Consider the following 1,591-nt stretch of genomic DNA (forward strand, 5'->3'; position numbering starts at 1 on the left):
CTGAAGATGTTGCCGTCACTAGGATTTTCCATAAAACAAGGCGGCCTGTGGCCAGACTGCAACCCCAGCAGGAGAAGAGGCAGGCGAGGAAGACGAGGGGCCAGGAAGACCACACCCCTCCCGGTCTCTCCGGAGAAGCAGCTACTCCATTTGCGGTGCCAGCTGTCTGTTTAAGAGCTTAGATTTGAAGACCAAGACTTTTACTTGACTGGAGAATCATTTCTCATGAAACCTATCTATGTTAAATTTTAGATCCATTGTTGAAAGACTGATTTCTGACCAAGGGATCCATACAGCTTATCTGAAATTACCTATCATTATGAGAACTAAAATTCCTGAGCAGATCCCTGAATTACAGCTTGACTCCTGAAATATAAATAGCAATGCTTCTCCCCCACCCAGCAAATGTAATGAGCTGAAGACCAGTTAAGCAACTCTACCTGGAATTCAAGAGTCATGATGATACAAGGAAGAAAACTTATTGTGAAAACACCTCCACAGAAGCAGGGAAGCCACCTGTACAGGCCTGAAGGTGGAACACAGCAGTCCCTCCTGAGCACCAGAAAATGGAGAGAACTGGGGGGCCTTGTGTCCTTCCCGCAGAGCTGCTCAAGCACAGGGATCTGCACTCGGAACTTACAGAAATGATGCAAACATTACATTTTTCATGGCAAGGTGGACTCTCCACATTTCTAATCTCTGAATTTAGAAAACCATCAAATAAAAAAAATAATAAAGAGGAATTCCCTGGTGGCCAGTGGTTAGGACTCTGCACTTTGCGGAGGGCACAGGTTTAATCCCTGGTTGGGGACTACGTTCCCGCAAGCCATGTGGCCAAAAGAACAAAATAAGAAAAAAAAAAAAAAGAATTAAAACAAAAATGAAGCCCCAGACTACACTGATGAAGGAGGTGTGATGACCAGGAGGAGGCTGCCTTCATGAAACAAGAGTCCCAGGTGTTTTCCCAAGGCGTCCCTCGCCCAGGGAGCCGGTCTCTGCTGGGGGTGCAGGGGCAGGCCCGCACTCACGCAGCGTGTTTCTGGTGCAGGGGCGTCTTGTCCCGGTGCAGCGGCGTGGTGACCACCACCTTCTGGCTGCACACAGGGGTGGATGTCAGCGAAGGGCTCTCCAGTTCCAGTGTGTCCTGTTTATTCCAGAAGTTCAAAAACTGCCAGGAAGACAAAGGAAACCAGACGAGGCGATGAGCTCAGGGCCGGAGAGCAAAGGCCAGGACAGATATGCAAGTCCATGTGGACCCTTGGCTTGGCGTCGCCCAATCCTCCCTTTACCAGCCTGACGGGAGGTCCATCTCCCACCCCCATGTGCTGCTGGCCGTGAACTTAAGGCAAAGCAAGCTGGCTGTCTGAGGGCAGCTTCTTTTCAGAAGGAAAAAAAAAAAGTAGCTCTGAAATGGTCTTCCTAAGCTTCATGAGGGCAGGGCCAGACCTGGTTTGGGGTCCCATGTCCCCAGCACTGGGCACATGGCCTTGCACACAGCAGACACCCAGAGGATGGCCTGTACTGGGCAGGGGGGCCGACACCCGCCCCCAGTGAGCAGTCGGGGTGGGGTGCACACACCTGGGAGGGAGAG

At 51.2% G+C, this 1,591-nt stretch overlaps 1 protein-coding gene across 1 annotated transcript in view; it reads right to left on the minus strand.

Moving 5' to 3' along the window:
- MYBL2 (v-myb avian myeloblastosis viral oncogene homolog-like 2) overlaps positions 1-1,591 on the minus strand; it is a 36,824-nt gene that overhangs the window by 6,550 nt on the left and 28,683 nt on the right. The window contains 2 exon segments of the mRNA XM_010829232.1: positions 1,029-1,168; positions 1,579-1,584. Coding sequence (XP_010827534.1) covers positions 1,029-1,168; positions 1,579-1,584 — 146 coding nt within the window.

Source organism: Bison bison, unplaced genomic scaffold (genome assembly GCF_000754665.1).
Source record: "Bison bison bison isolate TAMUID 2011002044 unplaced genomic scaffold, Bison_UMD1.0 scf7180017864500, whole genome shotgun sequence".
Taxonomy (NCBI): Eukaryota; Metazoa; Chordata; class Mammalia; order Artiodactyla; family Bovidae; genus Bison; species Bison bison.